Source organism: Thamnophis sirtalis, unplaced genomic scaffold (genome assembly GCF_051295495.1).
Source record: "Thamnophis sirtalis isolate CommonGarterSnake01/CBP01778 unplaced genomic scaffold, rThaSir2_p1.2 scaffold_10, whole genome shotgun sequence".
In the NCBI taxonomy this organism is placed as follows: Eukaryota; Metazoa; Chordata; class Lepidosauria; order Squamata; family Natricidae; genus Thamnophis; species Thamnophis sirtalis.
In genome coordinates, this window is record NW_028261390.1 from 28,771,698 (window position 1) to 28,793,559 (window position 21,862).

Here is a 21,862-nt window from a genome sequence, read left to right on the forward strand (position 1 = left end):
CCACCACTTTCTCAACAACCTTCCCTACAAAGGGGAGGTTGGAGACTGGACGATAGTTACTCAAGATGGCTGGATCCAGAGACGGTTTCTTCAGGACGGGTCTCACCACCGCTTCCTTTAGGAGGAGCGGGAAGGATTCCATCCCGGAGAGAGGTGTTAACTATCATCTGGATCCAGCTACGTGTCACCTCCCTGCTGGCCGAGGCCAGCCAGGAGCGGTACGGGTCCAGTATACAAGTGGAGGCACTCACCGCTCCCATGGCCTTGTCCACTTCCTCACCCCGTTGAAACTCAGGGCGACAAATTGAAACATTGGTGTAGTATGCAGCAGAAACAGATAATTGGCTTCCATAAATATTTCTTATGTAGAGAAGTTTAGAATGTTTTAAAATAGCACTATGCCAGTTTTCAAATAAGAATTTAGTTCTGTTTTAAAGGCTAAAGGGAAGCTCAGAAAAATTGCCAGATTACGCCAACTGTGTGTTGCTAATTCTGCCGTCAATGAGCACATTATAGGTTTTCTGCTGCTTCTATTGATAAAGTTTTCCACGGCTGCAATTTTTACTGAAATTATTACTTTGGTAAAGTAGCAGCACAATTTTGCCTATTACTCTCCCACTTGCCTATTTCACAGGCTTCTTCCAGGAGATGCTGGCCATGGAAATTGACTGCCAGCAATGCTATTCTCTTGTAGCACTTGTTGAGGATAGACTTCGCTTGTTATCAATTACTCTTTCACACGAGCTCACAATATGACAGCTCACAATTTCCATGCCTGTGAGCTGTCAGCTACACTATCTTTAGAGTAAGACTCTTAGAGGAGCCCTAGATCCCAGTTTGCATTTCTTTTTATACAATTGCCCCTTCCTTATGGAAAGCAAGATTGTTTTCATTAGATTTATAGGCTGCCTCTTTTCCAAATACAGGTAGATTCAAATCTACTTAGCTCTAGTAATATGACAACATAATATATGCTGAAACTATGCATTGGGACTAATTCTAAAATTATTTACAGTCTGTGAAAACTCTACCTCACTGAAATTGCTGATTGTTTCAGGTTCTGAGGTTATATTTACAGTTAATTTAGCTAAGGCCAATGGGTAAGGGTTGTTTTAAATTTGTCTGAATAGGGACGCACTACAACTTTTCCTAATCTTTGGCCACGATTGTTAAGAATTCTGGGAACTCCTGATCTAACAATATCAGATTGGGGGAATGTAATTAGCCTGCCATATGGAGTAAAATATTGTTTTTGAAGACATAATTTAAATATCTTAAAAATATTTTTAAACTGTTTTAAAACTCTCTTTGCTTCCAGATTTGTCATGATTATCTATGTGCAAACTTTCGGTCATATAGTGGCTTTTGCATTCTTTGCACAAATAAAACAAAAGGGAAATATTCTAGCTGCACTGAATTTTGGTCAGAAATTGCAAATTTGGGCCAAAGTTATTTGTTTTAGAGAGCTATTGTGGGTCTTAGCTGAAACTCTGCCAATTGAAAATATGCCAGAATGCACATCATGTTCATGAAGGAGAAAGATTTCCCTATGATTATATCAAGTATGAACAGCCATACAAGGAAAAGCAAACACATCTGCGCTAAGCACTATGATGGCTAGCACATTATAAATACCTTAAGAAAGTAAATTCAGAGACCTGATCTTCCTAGATTAGATAAACCTCTGCAATGTCATAACAGACCTCCCTGGTGTTAGAACTACAAAATGTCTGTATTAATTTAATCACTGAAAGTTTGTGTTTGGTTTGAAGAATAGAAAAAGTCTGCTTTTTCTGACTTTATCAACTTTCTATTATTTATCCTGTTAAGTTAAGCAAGCCGCATAAACATTAGCGGCAGAAACACCATTCGCTTCAACATAACCTTCCATTAGAGCTGTGCAACCAGGCTCTAAATAAAAAACAAGAAGACAGGCTATTCTGTTAGCTATGTTATTCTGTTAGCTATGTGGGACATAAATTTTGGACTCTTCAAAGGGAAAGTATTTCCATCCCCCCTACCTGTTGCAAAAAGAAATTTTTAAAAAAGACTGCAGAGTTACAGCCTGAAGTAGTGCAAAACATTTTGCTTCCTGAGTCAGTATTTAGTCATCCTTCAACTCAGGGACGGTATTCACTTACTTTCCCTACCGGTTCACAAATATGAGCACGTTAGGCCTTCCGCACATGCGTTTTGATTGCATATGCGGCTTGAACATGAGCCTAAATAGGACGGTATAGAGCTGGGGCAGGGGGGTGGGCCACCGCGATTTCCACTACCGATTTGGGTGAACCAGTCCGAACCGGCTGAATTCCACCTCTGCTTCAACATATGTTCCAAAGCTGATAGGACAGGCTGCTTAATATTCAGACAGGTAACAAAAGGAAACCATATAGCAGACAAAGCATTGTTTTCTTCATATCTCACTGCCCCAATGTTCCTTAAGAACTGCTGCTTGAGATATTACTTTCTTCTACCAAATGAAAGATGATTTTGGTTACATCTGCATTATATATCACTAGAAATGTCTGCATTTATTGGTTTGCTTTCTCATACATCTTTTCTATTTTTTTTCATTGTCAGCCTTAATGTAAACTAAACCAAAAAGTAACAAGAATAAAACAATAGAGGGGGGAAAAACTATACTGTTTCTGCGAAAACTATATGGATTCTCATTTTAGCATCAGAAGTTGTGCTTGACTATGATGAGCCTATATCTGTGTAATCTTTGTCTATTCATCTTCTTGTGCATCCATAGCAGAAGAGGAGCTGCTAACTCATATCCCATCTAAATGATGACTAGTGAAAATTACTCCACATACTGTTAGCCATATCCAGCTTCTTCCAGGTTTCATACAAGCAAAGAATCACACAAATAGGATACTAAGTACCACAATACACTCTTTACTACTCTTTACCATCTTGGCAAGAAAAATGGAAAATTCTGTCTCTCCTTTTCTACACAAGACTTTTAATTGGTCTAAAGTGAAAGAAATTAGCACAGGGTTAATAAGTAGGATGAGCATGTCCAGATTTAAAAGGGCCACAGACATATTATAATAAAAATCTGTTTGAAAAATAACGATTTACTCTAATTCCATTGTTTACTTAAGAATAAAACTAGTTGAAGTCAATAATTCCTACTCCCTAGTAAGTGTACTTAAAATTGTCATGATAATTATATAAAGAAAAACAATAAAAGTATCATATGAAATAAAACTACGTACTACTTTCTATAGTATACGTTCAAAATGGCGAAATAAAAGATTATAGTAAATGAGACTAAAAGGTATTTTAGATATCTTATAGCAATTTGTGTCTACTAGTATTGTGCAGGATCTCCAGTGGGTTGGATGAGAGTCACATTTTTTTAAAGAGGAAGTTGTTAAATACATCGAGGAAATGCTGTGGTTAAGTCTCATAATCCCAATATTTTGGATTTAAATTGTTGGTGGTTACTTCTGCTAGAGGATGCCATGATGTGGCTATTAGATTTCTCTTCTGTCCTCTTTCCCTCTTTCTTTCTCTTTCTTTAATTATACATATTTTAAATGACATGTCATTTACCTGTTTTTTTTTTACTAAAAACTTCTTCTTCCTACAACAAATTACATATCAGATGAAGATATTCTGAACACTTCTTAAATAGCTGAATGTCAAAATTGAGTTGTACTTATAACAAAACAGAAACATAGATTATCTAACACTGTGTGTGGGATGCAGCTCTAATTCATACAGTGCTCAGAAAAGAAACTGGCAGTCTTGATCATACTACACACATCTCCATAATAACAGGTTATAAAGCATACAATTTCAAGAACACCCACAATGAAAACTACACTTTCCAAACAGAGACTTGTTTTGGACTAAGCTCAGTTCATTGGCACCAGGGGATTCTTCTTGAGGAAACACAGGACATTAAACCTACACATGTGCATGTAAAATGATAAAGAATTATCATCATTCTTCCTGGACATTCTTCTAGTCTAAGACACTGGGCCCAAAATCAACATTCTATAATCTTTAGCATAAACATACTACCCACATGTCATCAAAGTATTCCACATACAGTAGCATTCATTAGAGTGATCTTCTTCAGATTTATAGATTTCTATAAGGCTCGAGATATATTATTGAGAGCTAAAAAGTATTATGTCTTTAGCTTGTTCAAACCTAGTTTATGAACTTTATGACATGTAATAATATGTCTTTTTATATTTTACATCTGTTTTTTTTACATTTGCTGTTTTTACCCGATTGTTGTGCAGCCCATAGTAGCTGTTCGTAAGATAGGTAGATATATAAATTTATTAATAAATAAATAAAACATTTCTTAATTTTAAGAAAATGGGTGATTAAAATATTTTTAAAAATCAGTAAGAAAGGAACAATGCAATATGATATATTTTCATACTGATTAACTGAACTCAGAGAATAGACATAACTTGATAGATGTTACATCTTATTTTGTATATGCACATTCTTTCAGCAATCATAATATTTGTGAACAGAATATGAATTTTATCAAATTCAAGGGATGAAATGCTCAACAAGTAGCTTAAAGTGCAATTTTATTTTTTTGTAATTGCTATTTGAATTATAGTTTAGAAGTCTATTTATAAATCTTAAAAACATTTAATATCTAGGCTATATTTTGCATTGTTTTCTGAACAGATCAACTGGATTATGTCTATAATATGGAAATGCAGTAAATAGTTTGCCCTATCTAGGATCCTATTTTTCTATAATTTTTTTTAAATGCATACTATGTAAGTTACAAATATTCAACAGTGCTTAAGTCTGTTGTCTCAAGATCTTAGACAATCAATTAGAGAAGATGGCAAGGCATCCCTGTATTTTAAAATATAAAAGAACCACAAATTCCTACATTGTTAAAAATGAATAATTAAAATATTCAAAGGGGATGCCTTTAAAAAATAAGCTAAAATACTTATAACATTTGAAGTTTCATATTTTTAACTGCTGTTGATTCCCTAAACAATTTTAATTACTTCCAGAATTTATAGGAAATATGACTATAGAAAGTCACTTGTGTATTCATTGTCTTCTGTTTCAATAAGGTGAATCACACTTAGCATTGTGCTAAATGATAGCTATGGACTTGTTCTTAGGAAATTTTGATTGTCTTCAAATAATCTGATACCAAAATCTTAAGCGAAGAGCAGAGATATGACACAAATTAACCATGGTCTCTGCATACATGATCTTCCATTCAAGAAGCATGTATGAAGTTTCTATTGGAGATAATAAGTAGCTATGTTATTACATTATTGAACGCCATCACTGGAAAGGAGAAAGGGATTTTATTATAACCTAGTAGGGAAGAAAGAATGGACTTTCTATTCATTTTTTTCTGCATATTTTCATTTCAGGCATGATAATTGGTTCTTCTGGGATCCATTCATAAATACTTAGTGCATGCCTATGTGGCAAATACATAGATAGTTGAAGGAAGGGCAGATGCACCTTTTTAACATGTAATAGAAAGTGCACACATGGTAGGACCTATCAATGATACCTGAGAGAAGACCATTATATAGGATGTTTGAGAGATCACATAGCTAGTATGTTGTCTAATTATTACTATATTTATTTAGCCAGCAATAAAAATGAGATAGAGCTGTATATATGAAATGTGAATAAATGAAAATAAAAATAATTTTTACATTTTCTTTATAACATATAATTATTGAAGTTCAATATTGGCACTTTAATAAACATATTTTATTGACATGATCTGGAAAAATACATACATCCAATGTATAGGTATATGTAATTTAAAAAGAAAAAGAGAAAAAACTTACAAACACACATACACACACACACACACACACATGAATGATATTTCTTTGCTTTTATCAATAAATTACAATAAATAAATTGTGGCAAACTATTCAGATTATACAAGGAATTATATAGAAATATTGTATTGGCTTGTTAAAATGAATGATATTTCTTTGCTTTTATCAATAAATTACAATAAATAAATTGTGGCAAACTATTCAGATTATACAAGGAATTATATAGAAATATTGTATTGGCTTGTTAAAAAGAGGTAGAAGTCACTTTGTGTAACTGACTTCACTGTGGCATTCAGCTGTAGAAAGAAACAAAGGAGCAGATGTAGTTCAAGATTTAGGGAAACTTTCCATTAAAATTTAAGCCATTGTGACATGTAAAAACAATTCATAGCTTGGAGGGGTGCATAAGGTGGCTGAGGTCAAGGAGACCAGCCCATATATTCTTAATAGTCTCTCTCTAGTTTCACTCACTTGCCTGACATATGTTTTCTCTTTCATGGAGGTTCTCTCATTCTCCTTGGATGATTTATATTTTCATTATGTTTCTATATGATTTATGATTAAAATACTATCATTTTTAAATGGTTGATTTCAATACAATATCATAGCTTCCTCCCACCAGGTGGTAGGAGAAGCTATGATTATTTCCCCATAATTCCAGGTAGCATGGCTTGTCAGTAGCAATACTACCTGGAAATTAGGAGAGTTGTAATCCAATGCATCTGGGTCATGTGACAATATGATTTTTATACAATCACTTTGTCAGTTTCCATGACATGTGTTTTTTTTCAGTATATGACTATTCAAACTGCCTAAGGAGGAAAAGTTAACTAGTCTTACAGAAAATTGTTTTCATAGATCTTATCAATTTCTATACTCTTTCATTATTACTTTTAACAAAGCAGCCTACAATGAAATGACATATCAGGTTTAATCACAAAAATCTAATGATCATTCAAAACAATCACTTTCATAAAACTTTTATAAAAAAAATGTCTCAGGGAATCAAGCTTTAGGAACATACAGTTTATAACATACTAAAATGCAAGCTTTTTACTCAGATTAATGAAGAGGTATATAAATAAAATCAGATTGCAGTTATTAATCTGAATATAGATTTTTATCTCAAGTTTTATCTCAATATTTCAATGCCATGCTGTTTTAAACAGATCTAGACTTTAAATAGAATAGCTAATATATGCAATAGTACTTTCAGGTAAGTACCTTTTTGATGCAATCATGCAAAAAGAATCCTAGAATTAGAAAATATACCATTGCTTTATGATAATCCTAACATAGCACATACATTTTCATGAATTTTCTTTAGTTACTATACCATTCAGTTGTAAATACATTTACTAAAGTATAACAGGTTCGCTTAGCTATTCCATTTTCAGTTAATATCATTTAATAAAAATCACTCCATTTATTTTAATGAAAGTTTCCAATTTCATAGGTTAATGCCTTAATTTTGAAAATAAAATAGGTTTTTCTAAAGGAATATGTTGTGACACATACAATCAAAATTAAGGAGGAAAAGGAATTTTTCAATATGTAAATAATAGTGAAGAATTTAATTTTAATCTAAGCAAAGACCTATCCTTTTAAATAGCTGATGCAGTGAGAGCTCCCCCTTCTGTATATAACATTATTTAATAACAGACAGGGTGAATATATATCATAGAAATAATTTATAAAGAGCTGCCATTTTAATTGAGATGGAAAATTATCTGGTTCTAAACTGCATAACTATATCACATTTATAGCTGTACGCTCAACGAAAATTGAATATTTTACTTGGAAAGTCTGCACTGTAACTGTTGACTGAGTAGCTCAGTTCAAACCATGGTTGCATCTTAATCATGATTAATGCACATTAGGCTGAAGCTTTCTACTAACTTAAATGAAAACCTCATTTTAAAAGACTTATGTTCTGTTTTATTATTTACTTTCTAAAGTTAAAATTAAGCAAAATTGGAAATAGTACAAAATGTAACACAAAATTAGACTTAAAAGAAAGGAAGCCCCCAATAGTAAATAAAAGGAATTCCAACCTTTATTCCACTTTGAACAATTTTGTGTATGTCCAGAAATGGTTCTTTGACTATATCTCCTTCAGGTGTTAATATTTTCACATATCCTTCCTTCTCAAGGATGAAAAGACGGTGTGATCCATCCCCAGAATGTACTGCTCCAACAGGTTGCCTGAAACCACTTACAACTTCATGGAGGCAAAAGCAATTGTGTTTATGTTTCCTAAAACAAACAAGTAAGAACATTATTTTAATTTTCCTCTTTAATAGCAAAAAATACAAAATGTGATATATTGTTGCCATTTATTTAGCATGATATATTTCAATTTGAAGATAAAGTAACTTTCACTTTTAAAAAATGGCTAATTAAACTGATGATTGGCCATTCTTTTATAAGCTAGGTTTTTTATTAACTATCTACAACAGGAGTCTTGAATCCCCAGGCTGTAGTCCACTACCGGGCCTTGGCCCATTCAGAACTGGGCTGCGTGAGTGGTGGTTGCTCACACACGAAGCTCCATTTGCCTGCTACTCACACAGAACCTTCCCCTCTCCCCGCTCCCCGGCTGGGCCACCAAGCCAGAAAGGTTGGAGACTGCTGGTATACAATATTAGTTGATGTTTTATCCATGGGAATTTACATCGAGACATGGAAATAACATCATCTGATTGGACCCAGGAAGTAGATCTTCTCTGTCATTGTGCCTGGGCCTGGAGCATCATCAACCCAAAGAATGGTACACTCCGTACTGTAAATGTATTGATCTTTAAAACAATTGAGTTGGAGTGTGATGCAAGCCTTTTGCATCCTTGGACATATTCATTGAATTTTTTTATTTATTTTCTAGACATGCATTGTTCTTCTTTGTTATATTGTTTCTTGCTCTGTCATATGCTGCCCAGAATTTTGATGATGTTGGGTGGTCTTATAAATTTGATGAATTAATAATAAATATTAATTGTTTGGAGTTTTAACTAGTTACTTTCAGAGCCTGTTTTTTCCACATAAAGAAACAATGAACAAGACTGCAGAAGAAGAGGCAGTAGAAAAAGAGAGCACCTAACACAGATTAAAAGGGAACATAAAATTGAAAGTTTGAAGAAAAATAGGTGGGCATGGAGATAATGTCTTTGGAAAGTAGCAATATGACTCTACCAGTAGAATATACTATCTGCTAAAAAAAAAGTCTTTTTGCTTCAATTGACTTTTGTTTGTGTATTTATTTCCTAAACTTTCTGTTCAGAAATTTTCTTATTATAAATTAGGAAAAAATGAACATATTTATTCTGCATAAAAATAGTTTGTTCCTATGATAATTTTACTTAAAGAAGAAATACGGTTTCCTGTCTGTTCTTCTCTTCTGAAAAGCCACTCAGAAAGGTTGGGATGATCTTCTGAATAGTGTAGAATGTTAATTCCCTATTCTCCATATGTCTCATCCAGTGGTGGGATTCAAAACTTTTTACTATCAGTTCTTTGGGCGTGCTTTGTGGGCATGGCAGGGGAAGGATACTGCAAAATTCCCTCCCCGCTCTCAAAATTTTTGTTCCACAGTGTCTTGGACTGGTTGTATTGAATTTGTAATTTGGTTGGTCTCCTTTTATATCCTGCCAGTATTGGTTGCCTAGTTCTACCTACTGTAGAGAGTTATGTCAAACACATGTTACCAAAATATTTTTCTAGTTTTTGATAGCCTTGTGGACCAAAATGCTTTACTCAGAAATCATAGTGATATAGATCATTCTGAATGTTGGTTGTACAGAAAGAAGAAAAGTTATGTAGAATTGCTGGAAATGTAAACCTTGAACCAGAAATAGAAATGGTATATGGTGACCCTAGATTACTGTGTGATCATTCCAGGTTCTAAATGAAATGTGATTTTTTTTCAACAGGTTTTGAAATAGTGCTGTAAGGAAATCAGGACTAGATAAGGACTGTAAATTATTATATGCCTGAGAGCTATATCATGCTTGGCAAATAGATCTGGGTTTAAAGGTTTTATAGTTGAAAATCTAGCATTCCCTCCTTTTATATGAAAAAAAAACTGCTGTTATTCTGTTAAAATAGTAAAATGAATTCACAAAGCGTAATATAGAAGTCAGAAATAAAACTGGGCTAAAAGAGTCTGGAATAAATTTATAGATATTTTAATTGACCCACAGTTGGATATTTGTAAACTCATACTCACGATGAGCATAAGCTCTCATTGCTAAAAGCAATGCTTGAATTTTTCATTAATTTCCAATGATTATCAAACATTTAAGAAACATCTTTTTTAATTGTACTACATTTAAATACTTCTATTCCATTTCTAATAATAAATGATTGCATTGCCTTTTGGAGTTTGTGAAATCAGGCAGGTTATAAATAATGTAAATAAAATGTGGAAATTAAAAATATGAAAATATTGAGTAGAAAGAATAATCAGGAAAGCAAGAGTGATATTAACATGTAACTTTGATAAGATTTCAGATAAGACATCTGCAATATATTTGATCTAACAATTTTATGAATCATTAGTAAAGTATGCATTATGCAAGAATTTAGTACTTTAAAGAACAGTTTCTTAGCCAAAACTGGAATAATCAACATCTGGATGACAAAGCTAGGGAGCATAAGCAGAAACTGACAACACATTATCAAGCTATGATGACACGATTTGTGAATTAATTATATTTATCTTTAGAAACCTGCTTAAATCTTCTCCTTTGCCATATTCTTCTATTTGATCCAAATAGTTAGAAGATGGTCCTCGAACTTGTTTTCTTGGAAAATCTGGAAAGCAGAGACCATCATCTTTTCTTGCATAGTAGAAACAAAAGTCATCAGCAGTAATTTGGAGCAAACCTTTGAAAAGGAAAGAAAAGATATTTAGCAAATTAGTGTTTGCTAATTAGTGTTATTTTCTATTTAGACTTTTCTACAAAGGAATGTATTGAAACATTTCACTAGCTACCATTCTGGTTCACACATACTGATAAAACATGATGTTACCCAAATCAGTATGATAAGTTAATATGATATTAAAATTCATACATTACATGTAATAGAATGTTACAGAACTACTAGCATTATGTGTGAAGTCTTCGGTGCTCTCTGAGCTTAGTTGTTTTCTTGCAGACATTGCAGAAAACCACCAAGCTTAGAGATCACCAAGGACTCCACAGATCAACCCTGAGTTACATATATTCTCTTCAATTGGTATATTAGGTATGAACTAGGCCACTGACTAATTTTGATGTGTTATTTCTTAAAATACAAATATTCGTCCCAAGAATGTACATAAGTATACTCTTTATATTATAGAAGAAAAATAATATAGGCAAATAAGACCAGAAAAGGTTTATTAGCATTTGAATCTCTGCAGCAGAATTTATTTATTTGTATGTATGTATGTATGTATGTATATATATATAAAGTTTTGAGAAATAGCAATCACCAAAACGTTACAGCCTGACAAGTACCATTAATATCAGAATCTATGGACAGAAGCTTTGAACAATATTGAATATAGGCATCATATTTATAAAGGTTACATTAAATAATAAGAGATATCCATTCATTTTTGTATCCTACAATTATTTCATGAGGGAATTTTTCATCAATATTTTTCATCAATATACAAGTAGTCTTTATTTTATGAGTGTTTGTTTAACGATGATTTAAAGCTACAGTAATCTCAGAAGAAGTGACTTATAACCATCATTGAAGTTACAACTATCACACCATCCTAATGGTCATGTGACTGCAATTTGGGTATTTGGCAACTGGCTTGCCTTCTCGATGAGTAGAATGGTGTCATAAACATGATTTGTGATCTTCCTAGCCAGTTTCTGACAGGCAAAGTCAAACTGGGAAGTCAGATTTACTTAACAATTGTGTGTTTCACTTAATAAGCACATGATTCACTTAACAACTACAGTGAATCATTTAATGGCACTGGTAAAAATGTTCGCAAAATCAGGGCTGGTCATGTAAACGACTTGTTTAATGACTACCATGCTTAGTGACTGGAATTCGACTCTACCTATACACAGAGCCTTCATAATGCATGAATGCCAAAAATAACTCATAAACCAAACATCTGTAAAGACTAAAAAACAACATAAATCTTCTCCATTGGGACTCTTAAATTATTCTATTGTAAGAATATTTATTTCTTAGGATCTTATGTTTCCTTCAAATGATTATATTTTCAAATTTTACTTTTACTGTTTTATCCTTTTAGATATTAGTCACTCAGTGTCTCTGAAGTTGGATAGACTTGAAATTTGAAGTATAAATAAAATAAAAAGTTACATTTGTCCTATTTCACTGGCACTTCTTTAAATTCTAGAATGAGCCCTATGTGAGTATATGAGTTTTTCAGAACATAATAAAGTAAAAAAGTTTGGCATGTAGTGAAAAAGTGATGGTATAACATGTTGGACATAGATACAGTTCCAACGTTTGTTTAGTTGTTTTTATTTAATTTAGTTCACAGCATGCATGTCACTCTAAAAATTCTAAAATGTTTCAAAGGAAAAATAGGTATCTTTAATAAAAAATAAAAGCCTGCCAAATATTTAGATATATTATTTGTGACATAATGTATTTTTATTCTTGAGGTATGTAATAATATTATATAAAGATCACATCATAAATCAATAATAAAACTGATTAGAACTCATGCCAAACTCTCAGATTTAGGAGCAGCAATCGAACATTCCATTTATAGATGTTTTCCAGACTATCAACAGAAATATTCATAAAGATGTAGTCCATGTAGTCCTGAAAAACAATTGACCAGATGGAATGAAACCATCTATCTTTCCACTTTGCTGAATTTACAACTTTCTTATATTACAATATAAGAAATAAGAAATATATACATATACATAAATACATATTACAATGTATTGTTATCAAAATCAAACATAAGAACAAAATGGCCTTGAAAATTGAACTAAATTCTGAAATTCCTTTAACTACTTTCATGCTAAAGTTTATTTTTAAACATGTTCCGAAGTTGTAATTGCATTAAAGTTTTACAAACGTATTCTGAAGACCATCAATTTCCATAAAAATGATTTGGGAACTGATTCTCTGATTGTAAAAGTAACAAATATATTTTTCATACGAGCATATAATATTTTACACAATCTATATGAAAAACTATTGTGTTTCTGTGAATTATATTGATACAAATTACATATTTCTCTAAAATACAGTATGTGATCAAATGATTTACCTTTTGTCCACATAAAATAATCAGCCTAAAACTAAATAATTCATGGAGGTCCTTAGTTGTATGCTTTGAATACACAGTAAAATTTCAGTATATACAACATCTCTATCAATCTATCTAATATATTCAATTGATTCTACATTGCCCAAACGAATGTATGAGCAATTATTTTAGATACATAATGCCAATAAACAATATTCGTGGATAATTCTACACAATGAATTAATGGGAGAATTTGAAATAAAATAAATAAAAAAATGTCTTTGTGGAATAAATAGTGTAAACCCACTTAATGATATCAAATATCTACAAATGCATAGGCTGCAGGAACATTTGTCTTCCAGCCATATAGCATCTATGACAAAAATATATACGCCTGCACAGCTTTGACATAACCTGTAACAATTAAAGCTAGAACCACTGCTTCAACCCATTTGTCTCTTCCTAGTTTACTCTGTCTCATTCAGTCCTATTCTTTTTTCCCCTGCCTCTCCTTTTAGAAGAAGGCAAAGCTATTCTTGCTGAAGGACTTATCATTGATTATAGAAAACTTTTGAAATTGGGCTGAGTGTCCCATGAATTTGAACAGAAAATTTAAGTTGCTCTTGCACTACATCAAATTTTATTTCTTGAACCCTCTGTTACATTGTTACACACTGCATGGTGGCGCAGTGGTTAGAATGCAATATTGCAGGCTAACTCTGCCCACAGTCAGGAGTTAGATCCTGACTGGCTCAAGGTTGATTCAGCCTTCCATCCTTCAAAGGTCAGTAAAATGAAGAGCGAGATTGTTGGGGGAAATGACAGTTGGTCTTACCTGAACTGTTGTTTTAGGAGGTTTTGCAGGAATAGCCAGGATTGGGTATTGCGATGTCCAATTGGCCTCAAGACAGAGTTAATTTGAAGCCACACCTCTGTGCTCCTTGCTTCTGGTTCCCAGTTTCAACAAGTTAAGACCACTGCAAAACACCTGAAAACAAGTCATAAGGGAACACCCCCTACCCCCTGAACTCCCCCAACCATGGACCAATGCTAGGGCGAGAACCTGGCTAATCCTGAAAAACCTCCTAAAACAACAGTTCAGGTAAGACCAACTGTCATTTTCCAGAGGAATTTTGCAGGATTAGCCAGGATTGGGACATACCCAAGTTAACGTCCCTCAGGGGGGGCACTATTGGTCCTGGGCTCTTCATGCGTTACCACCTGTTGCATCAGCTGATGCAAATGCATCTAACCTGTAGTGCCTGATAAAGGGAGATGGGGACACCGACGTAGCTGCCCTGCAAATCTCCACGATAGGCACCAATATGGCCCTGGCCGCCAAGATAGCCACACTCCTGGTGGAGTGTGCTGTGATGCCCTGGGGCACTGGAAGGTGCTGAACCTCATAGGCCAATGCGATGGCCAGTTTGATCCACCTCCGTATAGCCGAGGAGGACACCCTCTTTCCCAGGGAAGACGGATAAAAGGAAACAAAGAGTGCCTCAGGAAGTGCCCTCCGTGCGCCTCAGGTAAATGCGCAAGGCACGCCTGAGTGCCAAAGGCACTCCCTATCATGAGACGGGTCTGGACAAAAATACTACCTCCTGTGATCTGTGGAAAAGGAAATTAACCTTGGGAATAAAGGTTGGATCCAGTCGCAGGACAACCCGATTATTGCGGAATGTACTAAGATCCGACCTGGAGGACAACGCCCCCAGTTCAGAGATGCGACGGGCTGAGATGACCACCACAAGGAACACTACCTTAAGGGTTACGAACTTCAGGTCAACCGTCCTCAGAGGTTCGAATGGTGCTCCTGTCATTGCTTGGAGAACCGTAGTGAGGCTCCATGTCGGAAACTTGTGGACAACTGAGGGACAGAGATTCCCCGCACCCTTCAAAAACCTCTTAATTAATGGGATCTGGGAAAGTGGAAGGAGCCCCTCTCCCCGACTAATCATGGAGAGGGCTGCCACCTGTCTCCTGAGAGTGCCATGTGAGAGCTCCCTATCCAATCCATCTTGGAGGAACTCCAAGATGTGCAGTACTGAAGCCTCGCAAGGATTCACTACCGAGACACGGCACCACTCTGCAAAGACCCGCCAGGTGGAATCATAAATCCTAGTGGTGGAACCCTTGCGTGAAGCCTCAATTGTGGAGATCACCCTCTGTGAAAGCTGGGTGGCCCTTAGGCACTCCCGCTCAATCTCCACATGGCTAGCTGCAGCTACTGTGGCTTGGGATGCACCAGGTTCCCCTGTCTGAGGTCCACATCCTTCCCCGGGATCCTCCATGGGTGTGACACTGACAGGCACATTAGGTCCGCAAACCATGCCCGGCGTGGACAGAAGGGTGCCACTAAGATGAGCTCCGCTTTCTCTGATATCACTTTCTGAACTACCCCAGGGAGAAGAGGAAGAGGAGGGAAGGCGTAGAGCAGGCCCTCTGCCACGGAATCCGAAGCATATTGACTCCCTCCATCCCCTGAACCGGGAACCGAGAAAAGAACCGATCCACCTGAGCGTTCTGCGGTGTGGCAAACAGGTCCACCTCCGGATGGCCGAACCTGGAGCAGATGGCCTGGAACAGTTTCGGAGAAAGGCTTCACTCCCCGTGGTCGACAGTGGCCCGACTGAGCCAGTCGGCTTGGTGGTTGTTCACTCCTGTGATGTGCTCTGCCCTGAGCAATCGAAGATGCCTCTCTGCCCAGGCACCGAGTGCCATCGCCTCAGTTCAAAGAGCCCTGGAGTGTGTGCCACCCTGTTAGTTGACGTGAGCCTTCGCGCCCATGTTGTCAGTCACCACCAAGACGTCTTGGTCCCGAACATGGTCCTTGAAGTGCCGCAATGCCAAGTGAATTGTTCGCAGTTTCAGCCAATTTATATTGTGTTGGAGGTCCAACCAGGTCCAACGCCCCTGCGTCATCCGGGACTCCAAGAGAGGTCCCCACCCCTACAAGCTGGCATCCGTTGTCAAGATGAGGTGCTCTGGCTCCCTGAACTCGCAGCCCTTGTGTAGTGCTGGGGAGAGCCACCACCTAAATGACAGCTGCACCTGTGGTGTCACTAGAACCTTTTCCTTGGAATTGCTGGAGTTTGACCTCTGATGCGGCAGGAGACACCATTAGAGCAGCCTCACATGTAGACGGGCCCAAGGCACCACGTCTATGCAAGAAATGAATTTCCCCAGCAAGCTGGAGAGCACTACTACAGGAACAAAACGTTGACTTCTAACTTGTCTAACTAAGGCTAACAAACTAACTTTACGGTTGTGGGACAGGAACACCTTCCCCAGCTTAGAGTCTATGATGGTCCCCAGGTGAGGAATCCTGGTGGCGGGAACAAGGGAACTCTTATCTAGGTTAACCGAAAAACCTAACTGCTGTAGTGTGAATACCACCAATGAAAGATCCTCCCTCACCTGCTCAAACGATGCTGCTTGGACTAAGATGTCATCGAGATAGCATTGGATCCTGACAGAGCGCTCACGGAGGTAAGCCGTCACTGCAGCTAGGACCTTAGTGAAGGTCCGAGGCGGCCAAGCCAAACGGTAGGGCCCTATACTGGTAGTGGCTACCAAAATAGGAGAACCTGAGATACTTATGATGGCCAGGGAAGATGGGGATATGGAGGTAAGCCTCTGTCACGTTGATGGAGGCCATGAAGTCATCGCATCTGACCCCCGCCCTCCATCCCCCCCAAACTCTTCGGAACGACAGAGAGGTTGGAATAGAAACCTGACCCCATTTGGTCTGGCGAAACTGGTTCCACCACCCTAATCTCTAGGAGGTGTCGGATCACCTGCCTCATGAGAGAGCGTTTATCTTTGTTCTTGGTGACCGAAAACATCCGAAAGTGGTTCGGTGGAATGGAGAGAAACTCTAGGTGCAGGCCAAATCTGATGGTATTCAGAACCCAGGCATCAGTGGTAATCTTAGCCCAGGCGTCGGCAAATAGAAGCAGTCTGCCGCCTATGGGTGGGATCGCTATTGACCTGTCTGCCCCGGCAGTAGGGATGGCCACCTCTCCCCTGAAAGGGCCTCTTCCCCTGGGGTTGGAACCTAGGCCTATCCCTGGTGTAGTGCCTATCCGACTGCCTATCCGATCTCGCTGCGCCTCCTGATCTGACTGACAATAGGACTGCTTCTGAAAGTAAGGCGCAGACTTCTTTGCGGGCGTAGGCATGACCTTCTTTTTATTCTTGTCCTCAATGAGGATTGGATCCAACGGGGTACCGAAAAGGGATCCCCGGAATAAGGCGATGATGTCAGGTGCCACTTTGCCTTGTTCTCCACTTGCTACCCCCTCAGCCACAGGAGACATTGGGAGGTCACTGTGGCCACCATAGCCCATGAGGAATACTTCATGGCATGCAGAGTGGCATCCGCAGTGAATTGAGCAACAGCAACCAGCTTGTTGAGATCTTGATGAGTACGCACCTCCTCAGGCGAAATCCTTTCCTGCATCTGTTGTAGCCAAAGGATAGCCGTGCAATGACGCAGAGGCAGCTGCCTTGATGGCCCACGAGAAGACTGGAATGTTTTACGAAGGGTCAGCTCCGCCTTCTTGTCCTCGGCCTTCAGGTAATAAGCTACATCACTGGACACCACCGTTGACATGGACGCCAATGCCACCACTGGAGTGTCCACTGTGGGCACCTCCAACGCCTCAGAGAAACTAGATTCCATGTTAAAGAACCTCCTATCACTGCTGCTGGGGTTGGGAAATGTTCCTGGCTTTTCCCACTGCTTCTTAAGTTGTTCTAAGTTGTTCTCTAGGAACAACATAGGGGCAGGGATGTCTTCCTACCCTGGAGGAGGCTCTGAGTAAACTCGATCCTCTGGCTTTTTCTCCGGACCACTCTCCTTGGCACCTGACCTGGCACCCTCCGTCTCACCCAGTTGTGCTGTGGCCCTGGCCTTGCACAACAGTGACTTGAATAAATCCGGAGGAAACAGACCAGAGAATGCTGGTACCTCAGGTTTTGAGGGATCCTCATCATCAGACATATCTACCTCTCTCTGAACCTGATCCCCCGTCATGGAACCCTCGCTAGCCAGAGAAGAAGAAACAGGCCGGCACACCTCCAAGGGGGAAGGCCTTGGCCTGGCCTGAGCAGTGGCATCCCCCGGGACCTTTGCTACCATTGCAGGTCACACAGACCCTTTCTGTAACCCAGCAGAAATTCCATGTGAAATTGCAGAGGAGATAAACCTCTGAATGCTTGCTGGAAGCTGCTCCATGTCTCTAAAGAAGGTATCCTCCTCCTCCTCTTGTGCACAGCCTTCAGACTGTGGAGCCAATGATGGCCTGATGGGACTATCCCCCCTGGCCCCCCTGCACTGAAAAGGATCCCTTAGAAAGGGGCCCTGTTCCACCATGGAAACTGGGGAGGGGGGAAGGCGAAATGTCCCTGAGATACACTGGGGAATCCCCCCTGTGAGGAGACCTAGATCTGGATCTAATGGGCGATCTAGACCTCAAGGGAGAACTAGGCCTACCGCTCTGTTCAGCCATGGACACCTGCTTTTCCAGAGCCCTGGTCCTCCTTTCCTCATCCTTCTGCAAGGCCTTGGAGGATTTCCCAGCTGCTGCAGTTTTTCGCAGTCTCACAGAGGTTGTGGGCCTCACTTGGGCCTCACTGGAGGTCCCCTCCCCAGGGAACAATGGGGGGAATCTGGCCTTTCCTCTGCCTCTGCCATGGTACCAGGTCAGGGCCCCACCAGGTTCAGCCCACCAGAAACAGCAGCGACCAAAAACAGCTTCCCCCAATCACTCACGGCCTCCACATGACGAAATCAGCCTCTGGTAGACCTTTCCTGCCCCTTTTGCAAGTTGTGTGGCTCTGGGCCTCCTGGCGTCGATCTGGGCCTGCAGGGCCTTGCCGCTGCTGCTGCAGAAAGGATGGCCACCCAGGAAGGTAGGGATGAAAACGAGGCTTCATAGCAGCCTCTGTACCAGCCCATGTGGCCTGCAGGAATTGAGGCCCCAAAATGGCCACCGTAATGGCGTCCTACCTCTAAAGCCCCAAGAAGCAACTTTTAAATCCCTTACCAGTGGCTGGGAGCGAGCCACACCAAGGGGAGGCTTCCGGGTATCAGATGGAGGCAAGGGGAAGAAGGCAGGGAGAAGGAATTTGCAGGATGGCACTGGATTGTTTTTGGAAGAATCAGGAACCAAAAGCAACCTTTCTTTCTTCGGCCAGAAACTGGGAACCAGAAGCAAGGAGCACAGAGGTGTGGCTTCAAATTAACTCTGTCTCGAGGCCAATTGGACATCACAATACCCAATCATGGCTAATCCTGCAAAATTCCTCCGGAAAATATGCTGATTCTATAAACCACTCAGAGAGTGCTCTAAAGCATTATGGAGGCTATACAGAATGTAGATCAATTGGGAATTCACCAAGAATTCATTAACAACTCCAACTATTACCAATATATTATAAATGCATAGGTTTGGCTTATTCATATGACTATCCAAATGTTTAGAAAGGTGAAATGTGATACTCATGTCATATAAGTTATTCTAATAGCAATGTTGAGAAATGGAATATTTTATTCATTACACTAAAATGCATGATATCAATTCCACACCATAATAAAAACAAACCTATTCCACTAAGTAGATATTGGAAGTTGGGCACAGCTATTGAAATGAAGCCAAGCAAGATCCTGGCTGCTTTAGTTCTTATAAGGGAGACTACCAGGAAATTCCAGAGCTGTAAGTTAGACTGGAAAAAAAGAAAACCAAACCGGTGGCAAATCATTTCTACTCTTTTTGCCAAGAATACTGCACAAACACATCTGTCAAGCTCAATTTAAGATGCCTTTATTTTCTGATTGGTATAATTAAATAGCTATACTACACATTTGTGTTTCCTCTCAGAAAGACAGTCAATATTTCTGTTGAAGAAGCCAGCTATTGAAGCTTTTTTCTCAGTAATCAAAACTATGAAACTTGTTAATTCCACCAAAATGAGTATTCAGCTCTTAGAAAACAAGGGCTCTGCTATTTTAATGATGAATATGTATACCGAGTATTAGGGAGTTTCTTATGGATTTGAGATCCTCATCCATAAGATTGCGCTATAAAGTAATTGTTAGTTTTGAACATGCTTACTGCAACGAACAAATGTGTGTACACTTCTGTAAATGGCTAAATCTTTAAGAGACAATAGAAGTGAAATAAACTGTAACACTATATATGCTTTCTTAGAGCAAAGTTCTACTCTTAATATTTTTTTTTAATTTTTATAAATTTTTATTTCTCATATATACATTCACAATTATATAATCTCATAACTGTTGTTAATAATATGTATTTATAACAATTTTCCCCCTACAATTGACAATATAATTGAGATTGCTTTCTTACCATCCCATACACCCATCTTATTTTACAACAATCCTACTTCTTCTTCCTTCCTAATATTTATATTACAACAAATAAAACAAATATTTGTTATAAAACAAATATTTTTAAAGTAATTATATTTTACAGTCCATCCATTTTTAGTTCCATAAATAGTAATCCAATCTCAGAATAGTACTTTGATTAATAAAGAAATCACTCTACTAAAAAGAACACTAAATTTGATTGGTCATGGGAATTCTGATTGGGGGGGGGGGTAGTTTACGGTAGATAATTCTCTTATCCACTCTTAGAATAGATAGAGTTGTTATTGGGGTCTTATTGATATGGAAAACCCAATTCTGGTTGATAGTGTAGCATGCAAAGTTCAGTGCTCTGTCCAGTGCTTAAAGCGATATTTTCATCTGGTTCCCTTTCAAGGCAACCTGGGTGGCCACAAAAACCACTTGACATCTTGATGCACTTCAGCAGTTTTACATATACACAAACTCTGTAGGAAAATAAATTTGTCATTTGTCACCACATATGTTGATCTGGGGAGCGAGGCGCTTTCGACTCCAGCTCCTGTACAGCTCAGATGCCTCTCTCCCCGTTGTTTCAGCATTTTATTCTTTTTATTCTGCGCAAGCAAATTTTCCCTAAGAATAATGAATTTTTAGTAGAAAAAGTATAGTGCAATTTAGCAGATTTCTCTCTCTCCCCCCCCCTATATACATACACACACACACACACACAAACACGTGTGTGTGTGTATATAGATATAGATATTAGCATGTATGTGTATGTGTATGTGTATATGTGTGTGTTTGTGTATGTATGTATGTGTGTTTGTGTATATATATATATATATATATATATATATATATATATATATATATATATATATATATATATATATATATATATATATATATATATATATATATATGTCTGTGTGTATGTATATACATACATACATACATACATACATACATATCCTAATTAATATTATACTAACTAATATTATGTACAGGATTGTTGTTATTATTAATACTAACCTCTCTTGGAGGCCTGCAGCATGAGCCAAATATTTAATCTAATCTGTTAGCACTGTTCAACAGGCAGTCTTAGCAACCATGATGTATTCTGCTTTGCTCTGGAGAATGCAATAAAGAGTAAGGAACAGCTGGTTGAAGAAATCCTAAGAAATATCTCTGTAGTTTAGAAAGACAATAATAATATTTTCATATTTTAATGAGTTTAGATACATGCTAAACCACACTAAAGGCATCTTTTTCAAAATGTTCCCTTATGTTAATCAGAGAAGACTACCCCCCAGGTCAAAGTTATGCATCCATGGGATTTCTAAGAAATAAAAGTATAGTGTTTTTAAAAGTGTTTCTTAATTTATTTCATACTAGTCTGCTCCCCTTTTAAACTTTTTT

The 21,862-nt window shown here is 37.8% G+C and overlaps 1 protein-coding gene across 1 annotated transcript in view; it reads right to left on the reverse strand.

Annotated features, from left to right (window-relative positions):
- HHIP (hedgehog interacting protein) overlaps positions 1-21,862 on the reverse strand; it is a 95,289-nt gene that overhangs the window by 45,901 nt on the left and 27,526 nt on the right. Inside the window, exons 3-4 of the mRNA XM_014066027.2 lie at positions 10,547-10,703; positions 7,877-8,078 (exon numbers count right to left, since the gene is read on the reverse strand). Coding sequence (XP_013921502.2) covers positions 7,877-8,078; positions 10,547-10,703 — 359 coding nt within the window. The remainder of the gene's footprint in view (positions 1-7,876; positions 8,079-10,546; positions 10,704-21,862) is intronic.